This window comes from Eptatretus burgeri, chromosome 14 (assembly GCF_056783735.1).
Source record: "Eptatretus burgeri isolate ZD-2024b chromosome 14, Ebu_testis_v1, whole genome shotgun sequence".
Lineage (NCBI taxonomy): Eukaryota > Metazoa > Chordata > Myxini > Myxiniformes > Myxinidae > Eptatretus > Eptatretus burgeri.
Window position 1 is genome coordinate 2,160,892 of NC_140974.1, and position 19,430 is coordinate 2,180,321.

General features: G+C 41.3%; 1 protein-coding gene across 1 annotated transcript; it reads left to right on the top strand.

Annotated features, from left to right (window-relative positions):
• The first annotated feature begins 525 nt into the window (after nt 1–525).
• Nucleotides 526–18,347, top strand: LOC147012554 (sterile alpha motif domain-containing protein 9-like). The gene is made up of 2 exons (XM_085853523.1): nt 526–653; nt 11,295–18,347. The coding sequence occupies exons 1-2, from the start codon at nt 647–649 to the stop codon at nt 16,250–16,252; spliced, it is 4,965 nt and encodes a 1,654-aa protein (XP_085709649.1). The 5' UTR covers nt 526–646; the 3' UTR covers nt 16,253–18,347.
• Nucleotides 18,348–19,430: the final 1,083 nt, after the last annotated feature.

Here is a 19,430-nt window from a genome sequence, read left to right on the forward strand (position 1 = left end):
ATCAGATCATTTTTGACGAAGTTATGAGCGAAAAACGATTTTGATCTTTTTGTGACCTTGACCTTGACCTTTGATCCAATTGGACCCAAAAGTTAATGGGGTCGTCCAAGGTTCATTGCCCACCTGTGGATTAAATTTAAGTGTTTGCTAAAGCCGTTTTTCCGTAAAGTTGCTAACAGACAGACAGACAAACAAACCAGACGATTACAATATCCCGCTCCCTCCCTCCGGGGGGCGGGGGGGGGATAATTAGCTATTTCGGCCCTTTTGTAAATGTGTATAATATCCTGACAAAGTACAACAGAATGTGAAAACAAGGGAATTTGGACAAGATACAGAGTAAAGACGTTTAGAAATTATGCTGAAAACCTATGACGTCACTCATGGGAAATGGTTCCCTTATTCCTGGGGTGAAGCTGATGATGCGATTGGTTAGTTTTAGTTCAGCTCGTCGCGTCACGACTCAGAAAACAAGCTATTTCGGGGAAACACCCTTTAAGGCTGAACACACCCCTTTAGCGTCCCCTCTGGTTTCTTCGGACGCACATACACCTGGTTGTCTCCGTCCATAACCTGGTTGTCTCTGTACATACACCTGGTTGTCTCCGTCCATAACCTGGTTGTCTCCGTACATGGTCGTCACACCATGGATTGTAAGTGACAGACGAGAAATGATCTTTATAACAGGTCGTGACGGTCCTAGACATTGAAAAAGATGTTTGATGGTAGTTTATAATGTTGTGTATAAGTTCATCCAATTGTTTAAAATCACCGATTTAACTAATAAAATGCTGTGATGTTTCTTTTTAACTATCATGGTGATTCGTGTCAGGATATGTGCACGTTCACTGCTGTCATGATCGATGGAACTGCACTGTACATGCAGAATCATGGTATAACTAGCCCGATAAACTATGTAACCAACAGCCAACGGCTGCACATGACAACTATAACAAGAACAGCACTCGGTCGCGTGCATACAGTTTACGTTTTGTGTCCACTGATAGGCCAGATCTGGATCTGGATCTTCACCAAAATCGAATCTACTTGGTCTTGTCACCTAACCAACTCATCCACCAAGTTTTGTCATAATCCATTCAAAGCTTTCAAATATTGAGCAATACAGTATATCGATTTTGGTCCTATCTCTCAATGGTGAAGAATCACTTGCAAAATTTTTTTTTTTTGTTAAGTCATATCTGGATCGTTACCAACATTGAATCGAATCGTACTTTTCATATACTCAACCAGTCCACCAAGTTTCGTCCGAATCCATCCACACCTTTTTGAGATATTCGACTCGGGCAAACATACAGACAAACATGGGTGAAAATATAACATCTGTCCACATTCGGTTCCAGAGGTAAAGATGTCGTGCGGAGCACGATACTTGCGAAATCCAAATAAACAATATTTGCTATGGAAACAGCAATTTGGAACATTTGGCCTATCAAGTGTTGAACATGATTGAATGTTGTGCATAAAAAACTTGGTCGATACATTTTTTTAATTGCCACCTGATGGGTGTTTTATATGTTCTCGATGACATTGACCTTGACCTTTGAGTAATTTTGAATATATTTTACACATATACTACATATACGTACAAATATACTGTGTAAGTTTCAATCTGATATCTTGCAAAAATCCTGAAGTTTAGCGACAATACTGTCGTGTCCACAGCCGATGAACACCAGATTTGGACGAAACATCAAGGACGGTGGTCTTGAAGGCACTCCACAACTCTTCAGAATTCCCCAATGCACCCACACCCAAAATCCCCACTCAGCTTGTTCGCAAACTCCTCAACTACCCTCCCGTCCTTGAGCTTGCCAACATCCAGCCGAGGCTGGCATGATACCATTCTCCAGCATTTAAGCTGCAACTTCAGAGTTGTTACCGCAATTCTGTGGTCGGTATTCAGGAACTGAGCACTCCGATAGACCCTGCAGTTCTGGATCATCTTCCAGTGACCATCAACGAGCACATGGTCAATCTCCTTTGCCACACTGCCAGCGTTGGAATACCAAGTCCAGCGATGAGCTTGTGGGCGCTGAAACCATGAAACCCTCTCTTAGGGATAGGACATTCCTGGCACCCATCCGAAGGGACCGCCTCAGGTTAACCCAAAGAGACTGCCGTCTGGTGGACGACACCTCAGCACCACCCCGACACACACTCCCACAATCCGACCTGGGAAGGTTAACCTGTATTTTCTCTCGTATTATATCAAAGAGTGGGGGTCCCCAAGGCTTTGCCCCAATCCCGTCATCCAATGAGCTGCTCTGCAAAGAGCAGCTGCACAGGAATTACTCCCATGTTGACCCTTGGACGTCAAAATTAATTGGCGGTGAATTCAATTACATGATATGCAAATCCGCTACAAATTTCAAGTCCATCGGATGAAAAATAAGGATCTTAGAAATTCGGCCTATGTTGACCTGTTGACCTTGAGACGTCGAAAATAATTAATGGTTGAATTAATTGACCAAATTTGCAAATCCTCTTAAAATTTCAAGTCAATGGGATGAAAATTGATTTTAGGGATTTGACAAAATTGTTGACCTTTGGCCTATGTTTTCCTTTTGACCACAAAATCAACGGGCTTCTTGATTATGATAAAATCTCCCGTTTTGTGAACTTTAGTGAATATCAGTTTCAAAAATGGGACCTGTAGCCGATTGCCATACAAACAAACAATGAAGAAGAAGACGTTGTGCAGAGCACAATACTTGCAAAATCCACAAAACAAATTTGACGTCAACAATAATTGGTGGTTGAATTCAATGATCAAGTATGCAACTCTTCAAATTTCAATTAAATTGGAGAAAAATTGACAATTTTAGAAATCCGGCCGATGTTGACCTCAAAAAATTTTTTTGGTTGAATTCAGTGACCTCATATGCAAATCCTCTTCAAATTTCAAGTCAATGGGATGAAAATTGTGGATTTTAGAACTACCATCTTAGTTGTAAGAAATACCACCGTAAAAAATATTGTCAGGTCAGGTCAGATTAGATCTGTGACTTACCACAGGTATCATGTAAACCTGTACGAACCTGTTCCATGGTCGGGTTGTCGGCGACTAAACCGTCTCCCCCACCAAGTTTTCTGGTGAGGAGGGTGTATGATATGGACACCCAGCAGGATTAAAAACAAAACCTGTCAAAGGGCGGAGGAGCTCCTTGTGAGCCAACGGCCATCCATATCTAATAGCCAACTGTATCTGCGGACGTCCTCCTGCAGTTGGGTTCCTGTTTATTAGGAGGTTGGTGAAGGGATTTGCACTCCGGCCACCGTAAAACCCTTCATTCTGCAAAACATTCCAGAAGCATAAAAAAAAATCTGAAAACTCATTCTGTGGGAGTACCTCCTGTGCAGCTTCCCTTCGCAGGGCAGCTCACCGGTTGATGGTTACCATGCCCAAGGAGTTGCTGTAGCTGTGTCCAATAAGCTGACTCTAATGATAATTGAGGTGACCTAGTCAACGAGCGTATTGTGAGACTAAGGATTCGTCACTCTTTGGGTATCATTTCCCTGGTCTCTCTTTTTGCCTCAACTGAGGCCAGTGATCTCACTGTGAAGGAGACATTCCATTCCACGCTCGAATTTGTGGTTGAATGGTGCCCCAAGCGACATACTCTTCTAGTCTTGGGGGATTTCAATGCATCGACTGGCACTTATAGGGATGGTTATGAGACATGTTGGTCCCCATGGGTCTGAACTGCAAACCAGAATAGAACCAAGTTCCTTGACTTTGCAAGAAGTCATGATCTTAGGGTGGCTGGTTCATGATTTCAGCGACCACAGACTCATCGCTGCACTTGGTATTCCAACGCTGGTGATGTGGCAAAGCAGATTGACCATGTGCTCAGTTCCTCAAAACCAACCACAGACTTGTTGTAGAACTCTGAAGTTGTAGCTCAAATCCAGGAGAATGGTAGCATCCCTTCCAAGGCTGGATGTTGGCAAGCTGAAGGATGAGAGGGTAGCTGAGGAGTTTGCAAACAGGCTGGGTGGGGATTTGGGGGATCTGGATGTTTTGGGGGATCCTGAAGAGTTGTAGAGTGCATCAAGATGACCATCCTTGATGTTGCCGGTGGTCATCTTGGAACCCACCCTCAGGCAAAGAAGAACTTTGTCTCCAAAGGGACACTGGATAACATTGACTAGTCGCAGGGCCAAGCTTGATGGCAAAGTTCTGAAGGGGGGCAACTCAAAGCTGCCCCCCTTCACATCCACAAAGCTGCCTCCTCCCCCCCCATCCTCTCTCTTCCATCTCATTCCTCCACCTCCTCCAATCTCCCACTTCCCTTTGCCTCCTCTCTTATTACACCCCACTGCTACTCATCTCTTCACCACCTCACCCTTTGTCCTCCTCACTATCCGACTCTCACTACCTCCACCTCTCCTCCCTCTTACTGCCCTCCCCTCCTCTGCACCCAAAGCCTATTTCCCTTCCTCTTCCTTAACAGTGTAGACCTCAAACATCCAAGGCCTTCACTCTAACCTGACATCTCTCCATACAGGTTGCCACTGACAAAGCAGACATAGTCTGCTAACAGAAACTTTCCTCCTTCAAGACGTATCTGACTCCTTTTCTCTTCCTGGTTACTCCCTCCTCCAGTATTATAGACCTGAGCCTCGTCCTGGCGGCAGAGTTGCTCTTTTTATCAAAAACTCTATTTCTCACTCTCCATGCACTGAACTGCCCTCACTCTTCCACATCCCCAGGAATACCTCTGGCTACAGCTTCCCCTCTGCTCCCACCTCTTGTTTATATGTGTGTTGTGCAGTCCACCAAACAGTGATGACTCAATTTACATCTCGCTCGCTGAAAACATAGACAAACTTCTATCCTCTCATCCAAACTCTCTCTTCCTCCTGTGTGGTGACTTAAATTGCCATCATGCCAGTTGGCTGGGTGTTGGTACCTCTTTCACCTGCCGTGGCACTTGTTGTAGAATTTTTTTAGTTAACGTTTTAACCGACTCGATGTAAATCCTGTTACTCATATGAAAGCCACAATTAATTCACTGTCCACAATGGAAAGTACATTACATCAGATAGTTTTATTAACATAGTACTATGTAATTCAAAAACACTGAGATGGAAAACATCCACAATGATTTTCACGAAACCAAGATTACATTTTCTGGTATTTATATGCTTTTGTGGGGAGTGGAGTGGGCTGATAAGCCTTAGGCGAAAGAACTCCAATTGCAATACGTGTCTTTTAGGTGAAAGAATCATGGCAAAAGTTGCAGTTATCAACCAGGACACTTTGTTCCATAGTAAGACATTCCTTTTATCAACATTTAGGTCAAAAGACTCTTGGGTAAAGAAAACATAACTGACATCTAATTTGACTTGTGGCATAATAATTAAATTTATAAAGCACCAGCAACAATTATAATTGAGAGTACATTAATATAATTATTTTCTCCCACACACTTCACAGCAAAGGACTTCTGTGACACATCAGGACTGACACAATCTGTCAACTTGCCAACCTGGATCTCAGCCAACTCCCATCTCTTCTGGATTTGATTTTGACCAATTTCCCGAAAAATGTCTTGTTCTCCTGCTCCAATCGGTTCATCTGACCATATGCTTGTTAAAGCGGTCATTTCTCTGGCTGTTATTTGAGAACCACCTCGGTGCTGACGAGTCTGGCATTTCACTCAGGCTGACAGTCAGGGTCTTGAAGCAGCCATCAAACTTCTAGACGAGTCTACCATTTCAAGTCTCACCGACACAAACCCATCACATCCAAAAAAATTGGAGGGTGAGACATTTGGCAATTCAACGACGAGATGAGCTGATAAGCACAAGGCAAAATAACTCAAAACTGCAATACGTGGCCACTTTGGGTGGGAGGGAGAGAACGACACAATCAGGGCAAAAGTTGCAGTGTTATCAACCAGCTCACCCTGTTTCTATGCAGAGAGCAAGACCTTTTTCATAGGAAGATATTCCTTTTATCAATATGTAGGTTAAAAAGACTCTTGAGAAAAGAGAAACATTACTGACAGCCAATTCAACAATAGTACAAAAATTAAATTTATAAAGTACCACCAACAATTCAACAAGTGAATATAATTGAAACCAGAGTTGGTGTCAAAGCCACCCAATGCTCGCCTGTTTATACATTTATTGTTTTTAAAAGACGAGTCTAATAATTAATATATTTTTTTATAAAGCATTGCAGTGAAGTCTGATCCAAATAATTTTAAAGCAATATATGTATTTGTATATTGTAATCAGTAACAAGAGCGCAAGTGAGCACAATATACGCCCGAACAAGAAGTTATATACAGAATTGTGCTACTACATGGAAAACGGCATCCACTTTAGAAGACTAACGTATGTCGCGACATACCGTCTTCACAGTCTGTACCTATATACCAGATATGAAACGTGAAAGTTGAAAAGTCTGGGAGTTAGAGTGCGGACAAGAACGGATGGAAAACAGCATCCTGGTTGCCATGGCAACCACTTTAGATGACGAACGTATGTCAGGACACACCGTCTCCACAGTCTGTACCTATGTACCAAATATGAAACGTGAAAGTTGAAAACTTTGGGAGTTAGAGTGCGGACAGGAACGGATGGAAAACAGCATCCTGGTTGCCATGGCAACCACTTTAAATGACGAATGTATGTTGCAGCACACCGTCTCCACAGTCTGTACCGATGTACCAAATATGAAACGTGAAAGTTGAAAACTTTGGGAGTTAGAGTGCAGACAGGAACGGATGGACAGACAGACGGACGGACGGACGGATGACACATAATACGCCCCGATGTATATATATATATATATATATATATATATATATATATATATATATATATATATATATATATATATATATATATTTATGTTGGGCGTATGAAAAATAGTGTGGGAGATAAAAACATTGGAAAGGAAAAAATAACTTGCACCAAAAACTTCAACATTTTCACGCTCACGCTGACGCTCACGCCGGGGGTATCGCTATAGCTCTCTGTTCTTCGAACAGGCGAGCTAAAAAAATGAATATAATTATTTTTCTTCCACGTCCCCCCCCCCTTTTTCCCCGATCAGGAAAAATTTGAATAATTATATTACACATGATCACCATACCCCGTTCGTGGAACAGAAAAGATATCTGTAACACAAGTTCAATCAATAATGGCAGCGAGCACTCATTGGAGAAGAATGTTGGATGACGACCATTTCCAATGTCCCAGCCAGGTTAGTGAGCGTTTCCATTTAATTAATGGCCTGTTCATCAGCAGGTGTCACAAATCGAAAAGACGTGCGACACGAGGCCAGAAGATAAGCGGGTCAGGGTGTAGATAGAGCGGCACCCAACGGGAAACACAATCTAGGCGCTCCTTGAGCTGCAGAGAAGGTGGATCTTGGCAGGGATGAGCTTGGGCCTGACACTGGGTTGCAGATGACACTGGGTTGAAGGAGACGAAGAGGTCTCGAGATGCGACCCAGAGATCCAACCCCAGCAGAGTTTTGGGCCTCGTCGCAGCAGTTCGTGCAATCAGGTTTGATTCACCAAGCGAGCTATGCACGTTTGAGGCAGCCGCGATGGCTCCACAAGCCCCACCTGCGCCATTGAACACATGTTGCAGATGACTCACCGTGTGGACTGTGTGGACCTTCAGGGCCTTCGCTTTGCGTTGTGCGACCACGGCAAGCTCACGATGTATCTGCAGAGCAGCAATTTGCGAGTGTGATCGGGGTCATCCCTCAGGCAGACACCATGCAATGGCGACATTAAGTCTTTGCCTTGCCAGGGTTTGACTTGCCCAACTTTCTCTTCAGTGGGTTTTTTCTTTTTTTCTTTCTTTATCATGCTCATCTTATCTCCTCAGGAAGGGGGTTGTGTCATGATCATGTGTTGAGTGCCCAATCACCCAAATCTGGGTTCTCCCCATTGTCCAATCTTTTGGTGGAAGTTGTTCCAAAGTTTCATTAGTTAGACAAAATCATATACTGCATAGTTCAACTGCTCTCAACACGTCAAAACCAACAAAATCAAGGTTAACCATCTAACCAACATTACATGTTATATCAAAATTTTGCCCTTTCCTTTTTTTTTCTCACACCTGAGCAACATGCTAAAATATAAAGAAATTTCAGTTGCATGTACACTCAAAAACAATCATCTCATTTGCTATTTCCATGAAGAAAGGGCAGCAGTATTTATCAGGGTTCCAATTTGCACAATTGTAGAAAGGTCTCTTCAGTTTGTACCATTGAAGACGAATGCTTTGAGAAGAAAATTACCCCCTCTTCAAGCATGAGATAATCACTAAAGGTGCCTTTAGTAAGGGCAATGTTGTAGTAGCACAATTGAAAAGTACTATGATAACAAATAACATGTCCAACAAAAATCAACAATTTTGTCCACCATCCTCCAAAGATCCCTTCTAATCAAGAAAAATATTCCATCATCAATACAATACTTATGATGTTGGCTTCTTTAATTTTCAATGTATTTTAATTTGTATGAGCTGCAAGTACAGCACTCACACCCAACAAGAAGACAGGCTCCCCCCTTTTGGAGCAAGTACCAAATCCAAAGCGATTCGATTTTGCACAGTTAACATTTTAACATTTGCAATCATTTTAACATTCATATCTGCTAAACAATCCAGTTTCATTCAAAAGCAGTTCCAGACCAACTGCCGCTATTTATTTATTTACAGCTAACTTAGCATTTCCGTGTTGAGGAAAGATGGTCAAGTCATTGTTAGAAATACCTTAACTTACTCCAGTAAACGTACAAGAAGTACCACTTAATCAAAAATCATGCACCTATCCATTTAACCAGGAAACAAATAAAATAGGTCATATTTTAATTGGCTTGTGGCATCATTGCACTATTTTCAATTGTATAATTCTTACACTGACAAATTTAACATTCATTTCACATGCTAATGCCTTCTGCACTCAGCATGATTCTTGTTTATACTTTTGTTTGTCTTTCCACAAATTATGGAGGCATTTTACTTAAATTACAGTTTGGCCAGTACCAGCTACTAATCAGTAAGAGCAATAAAATTGCAATTCCTAATTCCATGAATTGATTTCATAATTGCTGTTAGTCTAGCCATTCTGCATTATGGTCATGTAAATACCATGCTGATTTCCCTCATATATTGATTTTCCCTTCCAGCTAACGTATGATCCCTAATATCATATAATATTGACCAATCTGTCGATCAATTTAATAACATCGACCCTCCTTCAATATTATGTAAGTACCTCAACTGAATATATTATCTCGATTCAATTCTCAATAACTTTTGTTTAGCCTTAATCAATACATCAATGAGGTCCATAGCTACAGTGATTGATAACATATCAATCAATCAATAGAAATTGTCAATAACCAATGGTGTACCTCATTGTGATATAACCGATCATTTACATGTGTCCTAAGTTTCAGGTTTTAAATGATACTGCTGTTCCAAAAGTGCGGACACTACGGGACTTACATGATAAAGGTTTCTCAATTTGTAATTCCAAATCAAAACTTGATATTAATGATAACCAAAAGAAACATGATGGTTCGAATACCATTATGAATTGTAATGGAGAAAAAGACACAATGAACACAAAAAACTTGTGCCTCCAGTGTTCTCAATGAGTGAAACTGTTCCCCAAGTATATATATATATATATATATATATATATATATATATATATATATATATATATATATATATATATATATATATATATATATATATATATATATATCCCTGTGTCGTAAGAGGCGACCAGGGTTGCGTCAGGAAGGGCATCCAGCGTAAAACATGTGCCAAATCACTATGCGGATCATACGGATGATCTGCTGTGGCGACCCCAAACGGGAGCAGCCGAAAGAAGAAGAAGATATATATGTATATATATATATATATATATATATATATATATATATATATATATATATATATATATATATATATATATATATATATATATATACATATACATGTAGTCGTCGACTTAAGACCGCGATCAATTCCGACCGACCAGTCGTAAGTCGATTTGGTCATAAGTCGGCCTTCCTTTATTTATAGTGTATAGGCCTATGCAAAAATTACTGTATGTATATTGTACTGTATAATGATATAATAATCATCTGCAAGTCATGTTTTGTTAACATTTTAGCGCGCTGGGGCGGAAACTGAGCAGTCTGAGTGGGCAGAGACGCGGAGGAATCTGGTCGTAAAGTCGAACAGTCGTAAGTCGATGACTGCCTGTATATATATATATATATATATATATATATATATATATATATATATATATATATATATATATATATATATATATATATATATATATATATATATATATATATATATATATATATATATATATATATATATATATATATATACATATATATATATATATATATATATATATATATATATATATATACATGCAACAGATAGTGCCCCAAGATAGTTATTCCATTATTATATGTGTAGATAGTCCCTTTCCTCTTGTTTAGCGGGGCAACAAGGGAGTGCGTTGCGATGATCTAATAGCTAGGGTTGCTTCAATCATTTTTTCCTTCATTTCATCTCTACTCTTCTTCTTTTCTGATTATTCCTGAGGTAAATCAGCCATGTGCGCCTTCGCTGTAAGGTGGGGCCTCGTGGAGATCAGCGCATGCGGCGAGGGATCTGCTGCACAGAGATTCTCGTTCCCAGGCGAGCCCTAAACCCAGCGTGTGCGGCGAGTCATGTGTTCTTGGCAGTGCAGGATTATGGACTTGAGCTTCCGATGGTCTGGGGAGGATTGCCGGTTGCATTAAAAAGGGATACGAATGAGTGTCTCTGAAGAGGTTGCATGAATGGTGTTTTTCACTGCACGGGAAACACAGCCAGCATGACGCCCACGCTGATAAGCCGACTCCACGCCATGTTGGGCGGGATACGAGTGTGCGGGTAGAAGCGGCTTGTTGTTTTTAAACCTCAATATCCGACACATATTGGTGTTCGCCCCGCGCACACGCTAGCGGAGTCATGTGAACGCGAGCGCTGGCCACGTGTGTAAATGGCGGAACCGCGCGCACTGTATGGAATGTGCTCGAAAACAGACATCTGATTAATGCTGTCATGTGATGCCCTATCCCCTTGGGAGTGTAATATTGCCACAAGGAACTCTGAGTTGGTGGTTCATTTTCCTTTGAAAATATAATGTGGCTCTATATAATGGCATTATGAATCAAGTAGCCTTTTTCTATATCTCAGCCTGTTATCTTTGGCAGGCCAGGAAACAGGACCTGGAGCAGAAGGGGAATCGTCAGCTGTTGCTGTCCAACAGTTCCTGCTGGCAAACATGGAGGACTGGGACAAGAATGATGTGCAACATTGGCTGGAAAAAGAGGTGTGCATTGATCAAGAGTACATCAACAAGCTACACAAGGATGAGTGCTCAGGTTCGTTGCTGAAGGTTATGGACAAAAATGATCTGCAAGAGTTTGGACTTCCTCGTGGTCCAAGCATGCTTTTGATCAAAAAACGGGACATGTTCCTGAAACGGATGAAAACTCGAGATAGCAAAGCTTCAGGAACAAAAGCTGAAGAAAGTGGATGCAGCCAAACTATTAACAACTCGGAGGAGGCAAGAAAAAAGAAGTGTAATACATGTAAACAAGAAGGATTGAAGAAGAGCACAAATTATGACAAAAATTGGAGTAGTACGAGTTTAGTGGGGCCAAGTTCAGATCTCTCGATGGAAGATACTGAAATGATGGACTCAAGAACGACAAAGGTTTGTTCTTCGTCAGAGCATGAAGTTGACAAAAACATTCCTGAAGTACCCCATGAGAGCTTAAATTCTGAGATTCTTGTCTCTCATCTTATCCATTGTTCTCCTCATCCATTTGACGAAAGGCATTCTCGACACAGGTACGTTCAGGGTAATGTGCTGCCCCCAGAATCTGGCAAAACAAATTACTCTGAGCCAGTCCACGAATACAAGCTGTTTGAGTGTCTTGGTGCAGATGAAGAGTCAGAAATGAAGAAATTTTGCAATGAAGTGTTCAGGTTTGCAGGAGGATGCATGAACAGACGTACAAATGGTACAATTCATTTTGGAGTGGGAGATAAGATACCTGGAAAGCAAAAGTCAAGATTCGTACATGGGGAAGTGGTTGGTGTTCAGGATGATGGAAGTAGAGACAGGTTTGAAGAATGTTTGAAAAAGAATTTCGCCAAGTACTTTGAAAAGGATGATGTAAATGATGCTAAAGATTGTGTGAGGCCCCCAAGATTTGTTGAAATGAACTCACAAGCTTACATCAGCGTCAATAAACATGTAATAGAGGTCGATATTGTCCCAAAAAGTACAACATGTGGAAACAAAGTATACAAGACAAAGCAAATGGTCTTTGTAGGAGGAAAATGGGAAGCCGATAAAGGTCATATCTATCTCAGAGATGGATCTTCGACCATGGACATATTGGCAAATCAAAATGAAACCATTCGCTTTGAGAGCTGTGCAAAGCTTAAAGATGATGTTCAGAAATGGACAAAAGAAAGACAAGGCAAGGAAGATATCCCAAAGGTTCCAGTAAAGAGAGAAGATGAAGGACGAAAGCTGGCAATGCTGTTAACAGGAGGAAAAGGCACATTAGACAATTCATTGTACAAAACACACATTTTGGTTGTAAATAAAGCAAGTAAAGATCAGCTGAAAGATCTTGAATTTGTTAAGAATATTAACTGGCTCGCTGTTTTGGACTTTGACCCAGAATCTGATGAATCAGGTCTTTGCAGCACTGTTCGATCTGAGAAAGCTGTCAACCTTCACTTTCCACGTCAATATGTCGAAAATAACAACAAAGACATAGAAACTGTGGTTACAGACTTGCATCTGTACAAACAAACAAGTTGGATATTTTGCAATGGACGTGCAGACATGCTTGACACAAGAGACAAGCCAATGGATCCAAAGGAGTTCTTAAAGAAACGCAGCAAGGAGCTCCGGAACCTCGTGCAGTTTCTTTGCCATGACGATATTACACCAAGTGGAAGAGTCATTGTGGTGTTTCTTGTCTTGTTTGAAGTTCAGGTCCTAATTGATCCCATTATGGAAACATTTATCAATTTCTACCAGGAATTGGGTGGCCTGGAAGATGTGATGGTCATAACAGGGAGTGCTGAGACTTTTCAAAGTTGGACAAACATTGCAAAATCCAGATTGACTGAAGAAGAGTTACAAAGTAGGTCAATAAGCAGGTCGAGCTTGGATCATGTGAACTGTACAATTCAGAAAATAAAGTCAGCTACAAGAAGTGACAAGCGTTACTTGCGCACATCTTCTGGAACTGATTGCGAGTTGAAAGCTGCAGATGAAGAGTTTTTGTCAAGTATAAAAATCTTGTGTTCAAATGAATGTGAAGGCACAGCAGTAGAACTGCAGAAAGAAGAGTTTGAGGAATTCAGAAAGACACGTGAAGAGGCCTTCTATCGGGGTGATAAGGTCACTCCTTGGAATTTTTACTTTGCAGAGAAAACTGGAAAGGCATTCATTAAGAGAGACCAGTTTGATTCACTGGTGGAGTGCATTGAATTAGCAATGGCATGTGATGTCGCAGTGAAGACGGTAAATATTTTTCATCACCCAGGATGTGGAGGGACAACGCTGGCATGGCACGTTCTTTGGCATCTGAAAAAGAAGTACAGGTGTGCTGCTGTGAAAGATAATGAACACGATTACCAAGAGATCGGTAAGCAGGTGGTCGAACTGCTTACATATGGGGAAGCTAATCCAGATGTTTACACTCCAGTTGTCTTGCTCATTGACGACTTGGAAGAGTTTGAAAATGTGAGGAGCTTGTCCCATCACATTCGATCATTCGTTTTCGAGAGCAAGGTTCATTTTGAGACCCCTGTGGTGATCATACTGAACTGCATGCGCTCACAGAACCCAAGGGGAAGGCAGAAGAACAGCATTTTGGAGAGTGTGCAATTGGAGCAGGAGCTGTCAGCAAACGAGAAACGTCTTTTTGAAGAAAAACTGAAAGAAATCAAGAAGGAGCACAAAGAAATCGAAACATTTCTATCTTTCATGATTATGAAGGAAAATTTCAGCGAAGAGTACATTCGGAAGGCTGTTGGCAACATGTTGAAGGGAATTGAAAGAGAGACCAAAGACACAAAACTGATCAGCTACCTGGCTCTATTAAACCACTACGTCAAAAATTCCTGCATTTCTGTGTCCAAATGTGAAGCTCTCCTTGGTGTATCAACATTGCGACATGCATTTTGGGGGAAAGAAACTCTGGAAGAGAGTCTCAGTTTCCAGGCCAGGTTGCTGCTTATAAGGGTGCGGATGGATGAAGTTAATGGAACGTACGAGTCAATGAAGATAAATCATCCCTTGGTTGCATTGCAAATCCTTAAGATCCTTGAAGCAGATTTTGTGATTTGGCAATACATGATTGCTAAAGATCTCTTAAATGAAGATTGCCTTTTTAAACAAGGAATGGGACGAAGCCTGGTTGAGCGCGACGTGAGAAGCATGATGGTAACAAGGCAGCGTAAACAGCTCGGAGATGACAGAAACACTTTTTTTGCACCACTGATTGAGGAGGTGAAGAACTTCCCAAAACCAAGGAATGAAAGCAGAGGCAAACTTCTGCTCATTGCTGCTACTGACAGGTTTCCAAAGGATGCAATTCTTGCCCAAGCTCTTGCCAGATACTGTGACATTGTGCAACATAATTTTGAAGAAGCTCAGGTCTGGGGCAAAAAAGCAATCGACTTGAGTCCGCAAAATTCCTACATTATGGACACCAATGGACAGATCTTCAAGCATCAGCTTAAGAAAACCTGCATCCTCGAAGACATTGCACATAAAGGACTGTCGGTGCAGCAACTGGAAACATCACTGTATTTGGCAAAAAGAGCATCATCTTACTTTCAACAATCTCAAGAACTGGCAAAGAAAGAGGATGATGATTTAAACACTGCTGCATTTCATGGTGAGGTTCAGACATCTTTGTATTTCATCGATTTGCTGAGTTGCAATAAAGTATTTGATAAAAGCAATCCAATTAAGAAGATGACATTGGTGAAGTATCTCAAAGGGGAATGTGATCTCTCAAGAATCCCGATGGCTCATGATGACGAGGAAGAAACTAAAGAAACCGTGCAAGTTCTGAAAACACATGAATCTTATTTGCGAAGCTTACAGACTAGCCTCAAGGAAAACCTGGAGCTACTGGAAAGCATCCATACATTTTCTCAGGCAATGGGAGGTGAAAATGAATTTGAAGAAAATAAGAACCATTACACAACAATGAGGTACTTTAATCAGTACCTGAACATTTTCATCAGTGACTACGACGTGTCTGTAGCGAAGGACATTGGTGCCAAATCCTCTTCCCACATCAAAATTGAGAAGATGAGCGGTGACCGATTTTCTGGTCTTTTCAATCTCTTACTTGGTGGGAAAGCAACAGAAGTGGAGACCATTGTGAGAGAGTATGAAAAAATAGGCATAACCTCTGCTTCTGCAATCCGTGTAAAACAAAACTACATTTTTGCTTGTGTCATTCTTCACTGCTTGAATAAAAAATCAAAACACCTGCCACCTTATCAGAAATTGTGGCCGTTGGTGAAAAGCGTGGTGGAGGATGCAAAACAGAAAGAATGGAGTTACCCAGATCCATTCTTTCTTGGCTCCATGTTCTTCTGGCCAGACAAACGTCGCCTCATAAACAAGGGTGACATAATTCTCCTCAAAGACTGCACCGAGATGATGCACCGTCTTTATCGTCTCAAGTTTGGCTTCAGATTGCACACCAGGCAACCAATGGTCATGTTTTTTCTTGGAAAGGGAGAAGGTTTGAGCAGAATTTTACCATGGAGCAAGATTAACAAAGTTTCAGAGCTGAAAAACTCAGGAACATCACCAAGACTGCTGTGGAAAAGTGGAGAAATCTTTAAGGATAGCAAGGTTCAGGATCTCCTCCTCAGAATTCCTGGCGTAACCAGTGAGGAAGGGCAGCACATCTGTGTGAATTTTGGATTGCCCTCAGATGAAGACCATCAGCTTCGGATCCTTGTTCGCCCTGTTAGCCAAGGGCAGCTTCGCAGAGGCCGGAGCATTGAGAGAGTTTCCTTTATCATGGGTTTTTCTCTTGATGGATTTCTTGCTTATGACGTGCAGCCAATTGGTTCATCTCCGCTGGCAAAAGAGAGATCATCAAAATAATGGCAGACAAAACCCATTTCTCTTTCATTATTTATACTTCTGAATGTCCTGAAAAAAATTTTGTTTTGCAAATTCCACAGATAATTCTTTTTCTTTGTGATGCAGAATCTTTTTGCTGTTTTTTTTTTATTATTGATTGTTGAGAGCCAGTTACGTACTTTAATAATCATAACCGATAGTATCTATTTTCCATTGTGGTTTCAGAAAGAGGATTTTTTTTCTTTTAACATTTGTCATGATATTGATCTCGTGTGTCTGTTACGATAGATGTAACTGATGACATATTGATGCTGTTTTTTATTGCAGTTTTAAAAGCTTTCTTTTCTCCACTCAGTGAATATCGAGGCTCGTGGAAGAGTGAGGTGACAGAAGGTATGAGCACACAGTAGGACAGTGAAGCAGCAGTTTGACACTGAAAGGCCATCGACCAGAATGAGAATGAAAGAGGGGTGGTAAAAAGAGAGGCCACTAACATGCGGTGTGAAAGTAACAGACCTTGTACTTCTGCCTCATTGCGAGATATGTTAATAATGGCATCTATGGGGAAGAGTAAATTCCTCCTGAGGAAATGCCCCGCTGAGTGCAGTGAGAAAAGCGGCATGATTGTACCCAGAGTATTCCGGCAAGTGACGGCACTTCCTCCAATCTCAGTGGCTGTGTTAAGTGTTTGCCTCATCAGTATGTCCATGTGTGTGTGAGTGGCAGCACCATTACGAGCCTTAGACCTTGTAGTAAAAAACTAAATGTTGAGAGCCTTACATTCCACATAATCCAGGAGATACAGATGTGATACTGGGGTACCAGCCCACAGGGTATTGGAGTATTCCATTGAGTTATGGATATAGGCCTTGCAAGCGATGAGTAATTCTGAAAGGGAAGCAGGGCTGTGTACAGCTGGAAAAAGAGTGGCACATGGTCATATTTCAGAATGGACTATTGTTCACAATACCAAAACTCAGGTGACTGTGAATGAAAAGACAATGTTCTTGTGACTGTGAATGAAAAGACAATGTTCTTGTGACTGAGTGGATGAATTGCCCAGCTACTAGAGTTGGAGCCAAAGTATTAAATTTACCCTTCAACAGACATGCACGATCGACCAGGCATGTTTAGCTGTTTGTGACCTTTTTACTGCGTCATGCCTGGCACAGTTGGAGAGGCTACTCATGGAGATACCTCCACACATCCATTTAATTGGGCCCCTCCTCTTGGAGGCGTGGCTTAGCTGCTTGCGACCTGTGGGCTGACTCGACGACAGTCACATGGCCGCATTTAACCTCGTATTTACTCTTAAGTATTGTAAGAGCTGTTTGTAACGTTCAATGAATGTGATGCTTACAATATTCTTAGACACAACTACGTATACAAGTACTGTATACTGAATGTGACAATGTACAATTTGATTCTTTATTTGTGTATCTTTTGTATTTTACTTGTTTTTATATTCAACACCCTACATACTACATTCACTCAAATTGCATGAGTTTTTATTTTTATTTTTACACATTTGATGAAGTAATCTGATATGATGTAACAGTATGTAAAAATAATTTTTCATTTTGTTGAAAATGCAGAAAATACAATTTCACTATTTTCAAACTTGTGAACTTTTTTGAATTTCATTCTCGTCTATTTCTTTCGTTAGAGAAATATGGTACATCCACTCATAAATCTATGATGTTTTAAAGACTGGTCTATGACTGGTGCAGATAATTAAGGGATGGATGTGGAAGTGTAAAGACATCTTTTTTTTTTGATTTTTTCTCCAAATGGTGAGCCTGGGATACGAATGAACAAAGTGATTAGTGTCTAAGACAAATGTTATTTTACATTTAGTATTGGTTACACAAAAAACCTCAGTAAAAAAAAAATTCTTCTCTTTGTGTACCTAATTCACAGAATCAACATTTCTGGAATTTTTCAAAAAGCAGAATTTTATTATCGGCATGGCTGTTTATGCCGGATCCATTTTTCTCCAAATCGATGTGAAGTTTTATGTTTTGGTTCAAATTGGATTCGTACCTTTGTTTATAAGAGTAATAAATGCAGATTAATGATTTTTGTTTTACAGCATTGATAAACAGTACCCATGTTATCATGTTTCCAGTTTCAATTCACATGCTAAATATGAAGATGGTGGTGAGTGAGATGACAAAGTGTTGAATAGCGAATCATTAAATTTCTGTTCACCAAAAACACCTTGAGGATGTTGAAACGTAGATTAATATCGGTGAGAGTATATATACATATATATATATATATATATATATATATATATATATATATATATATATATATATATATATATATATATATATATTGTTGCGGTATTCGCGCCCGCCGGCGTGCTGACGGCCACGTAACTCGAATCGCGGCACGTCGCCCACCGGACGGACAATCCAGTCGTGACCCTCTCGGACTAACGCCGGGAACCAGTCACGGGTGGACCTTTCGGTCTCACCGCGATCGAGCCAATCAGCCCCCGCGTGGGATAGGGTTGCTCGCCAAATTCGACCTACCTAAGTACCCACGCGGAGGGTAGACCGGGCGATCGCACCTCGCCGCAGGTCGACTTCGGACACGGGCCACTTAAGCGACCCGTTCCGTACTATCAGAATAACCGAGCGGTGTTATCGTCGACCTCGACGGTTCGATTAATTATCGGGCGTACTCAGCCCACTACCAACCCTTTACGTGAAGCAAGATGAGGGTTCAATGGGAGAAATGACGAAGCGAAGCGGGAAACAGTTCAACAATAAAGCACATTTATTCGCGACGAACGGAAAGCACACATTCAATTACACCAAAAGCACAGAAAAAAAAAAGAAAACACAATTCCATTTACACAAAAAGCAAATATAAAAGCGAAGACAATGCAGAGCTAATACCGACTACCGAGCACACGGCAACACTTATACAATTCTACTTCACAGACGGCGCCGACAACACATACCCAAAACCAAGGAAAAGAAATACCCTCAAGGATGAGGCGGGCCTGAGGCCGAGACCGGGTCGCGCCTACCCGTCTGGTGATGAGACGCGGAGCGGCGATGGCGCCCCAACCCCGCGGGCCTCGCGGAGTGTGCCTGGTAGGGGGTGGGAAAGGGGCCCCCTTGGTCGCACTATCTCAGCGCGGGGGGAAACAGGAGGGGGTTGCTGATGCTCGGGGTATAGAGGA